General features: G+C 36.1%; 1 protein-coding gene across 1 annotated transcript in view; it reads right to left on the reverse strand.

Moving 5' to 3' along the window:
- Positions 1-2,254, reverse strand: part of LOC111459809 — a 7,021-nt gene continuing 4,767 nt past the window's right edge. Inside the window, exons 6-8 of the mRNA XM_023102882.1 lie at positions 1,444-1,506; positions 1,274-1,360; positions 1-786 (exon numbers count right to left, since the gene is read on the reverse strand). Of these exons, the coding sequence (XP_022958650.1) occupies positions 499-786; positions 1,274-1,360; positions 1,444-1,506 (438 nt within the window). The 3' untranslated portion in view covers positions 1-498. The remainder of the gene's footprint in view (positions 787-1,273; positions 1,361-1,443; positions 1,507-2,254) is intronic.

Here is a 2,254-nt window from a genome sequence, read left to right on the forward strand (position 1 = left end):
TGAGCAACTAAAGGAAGTTGGCCAATAAACAATAAAAGAGCACTAAGAGAGACTGATAGAGATAGCTATTACATGTTTGGGGCTTCCTTGGATAAATATAAGGCCATCTTAGCAGAGTAGGCTAAATATTTTAAAGGCTACTATTAAAGGAACTAATAGGAAGCAAGCTAATCCATGAATCTAGCAAGAAAAGCTAGGGCTGCTAATGGTACCCCACCTTTCTTCAGGGATAAGTAACCTATAAGGATCATTTAGAAATCAAAATACCTCTTAACAAAATCAATACCAGCTACTATGCAAGAAGATTGTAGAAACATGGATTCTACGTAAAAGTTGGGTTAGGTAATTGGTTATAACTGTAAACCTAGCTAATAGTTCACGACAGCTTGAGGCGACAGAGAAGAGGGTGGGAGAACTTAGATACATATGGCATCCTGTCTAACTGTACACTGCGATCGAACCTAAGTGTAAACAAAACATAAAACAAGGTCAGATTCCTTACTGTGCATTTTTAGCAGGTTCTGTGTTATCTTCCTTTCTAGACTTGTTTGATTTCGGGCTATCCAATACGGGCATGTATGCTTCACTCGTTTTCTTGAAGAGGTCCTCGGTGGCTTTTTCGGGTTCACGGGGACTGAGTAGACTCTTCTCCACATCTTCAAATTTGGCAGTTGCCCATGGTGCGGTGCCAACACTTTTTGTAGAATTAGTTGCCGCATCTATCGTCAGCATAGATAGTTCATCCCTAGAGGCGTACCAAGAATGACCACAGGCAATGCACTCCAACTGGAATTGTAAAACCAGGGCCTGTTAGTACTATAAATTGATCTCCACAAGTATTTCCTAGCTATTACATTTTTTAAACCAAACTGCAAAAAGCATAACTTATAAGAGGAACAAAATATTTCAGACCAAATTGCAAAAGCATAAAGAGAACAAAATACACTGTATAGATTTTATAACCTATATTAAAAATATCTATATATTTGTATATATATATATATATAGATATATCATCAACAGCAACAGTAAAGAGCATAGCTCACCGACTGCGACATCTATACCCCCTATTGAAAATTCAATATCTACTCCATATTTGTGGAACTCAAAAAAGAAAGAAATAAATGAAAGGAAAGAAGCAAACAAACAATAACAATTAGGTCTTAGTAGAAGCATAGTTGTCAATTGCAACGCATGCAAAGATGTTGCCATAAGTCAGGTTGATTATGTCCAGTCTAAGGCAAAGCAAAGTTCGAGAAAGAAAGAGTGGGACCTTATATCGTTCTCCATGTCCTGTTTGGATGATTTCCCTTACTCCCACTTTACATTCTGTGCATCTTGAACACCGCGCTTCTGTCATCTGTTTCATGTTATATAGTATTTATCATGTGCAAATCAAATGGTAACTGAAATGAGAAAGGAGAAAGAGGAAAAAAAGCTGACCTGCATACGCTCGGACTCATCAGGCTTTTTAGTTGCTGCCATCTCCTCAGCAGTCAATCCATCCTGTAATGAACAATCACCGTAACTTCTACATCCTTGGTTTGAAAATGTATGTGTGTCCATGCACACTTGAGAATAATAGAAAGAGTCATGCAGCTTTTCCCATACGCAAATGAGTACACAAGTTTCTAGAAAGTTAAGACCAAGGCAAACGAAATTTACCAAATCAAAAAACCGTAGTGAGAATAGTATCTAATGATGATACACATGAAAATGAGACGGAATGGATAGGGCATCCTGGTCTGTATAAAATTTTGAATTTGAAGGGCATAGCAATCCCATTTTTGAATGTAAACAGTAGATTCCAACTTATTTTTTAATTGTCATATTTTGATTACTTGTTCCTCTTGGTTTTACTTTGATAATGTAATTCTAAAATAAAAATTGAACCACCCTCAAACAGACAATGTTTAAAAAATGAGAAATCAAGCTTCCACTAAGAACGATGAAAGAAAACACATAGAACAACAAAATAAAAATCAGTCTACAACAAAAAAAAAAAGCCTACAAAGATTAACAGAAAAAACTACACACAAGGGATTCTCTCTTAAGAAATGTTCCACGAGTTAGCAAGAGATGTTGCCTGCCACAAGGCTCCTCCCTTGTCCTTAAAAGGCAGGATGAAACCTTATGGCTAAGCTTTTCCTTTCTATTTAAAAATTTTCCATATAGTTCAAAAGAAATATATATAGACTTTATTAAGCAAAAAAAAAAAAAAAAAAAAACTGGATAAATGGGCGTGCTTGGTTAC

This window comes from Cucurbita moschata, unplaced genomic scaffold (genome assembly GCF_002738365.1).
Source record: "Cucurbita moschata cultivar Rifu unplaced genomic scaffold, Cmos_1.0 Cmo_Scf00022, whole genome shotgun sequence".
Classification (NCBI taxonomy): domain Eukaryota; kingdom Viridiplantae; phylum Streptophyta; class Magnoliopsida; order Cucurbitales; family Cucurbitaceae; genus Cucurbita; species Cucurbita moschata.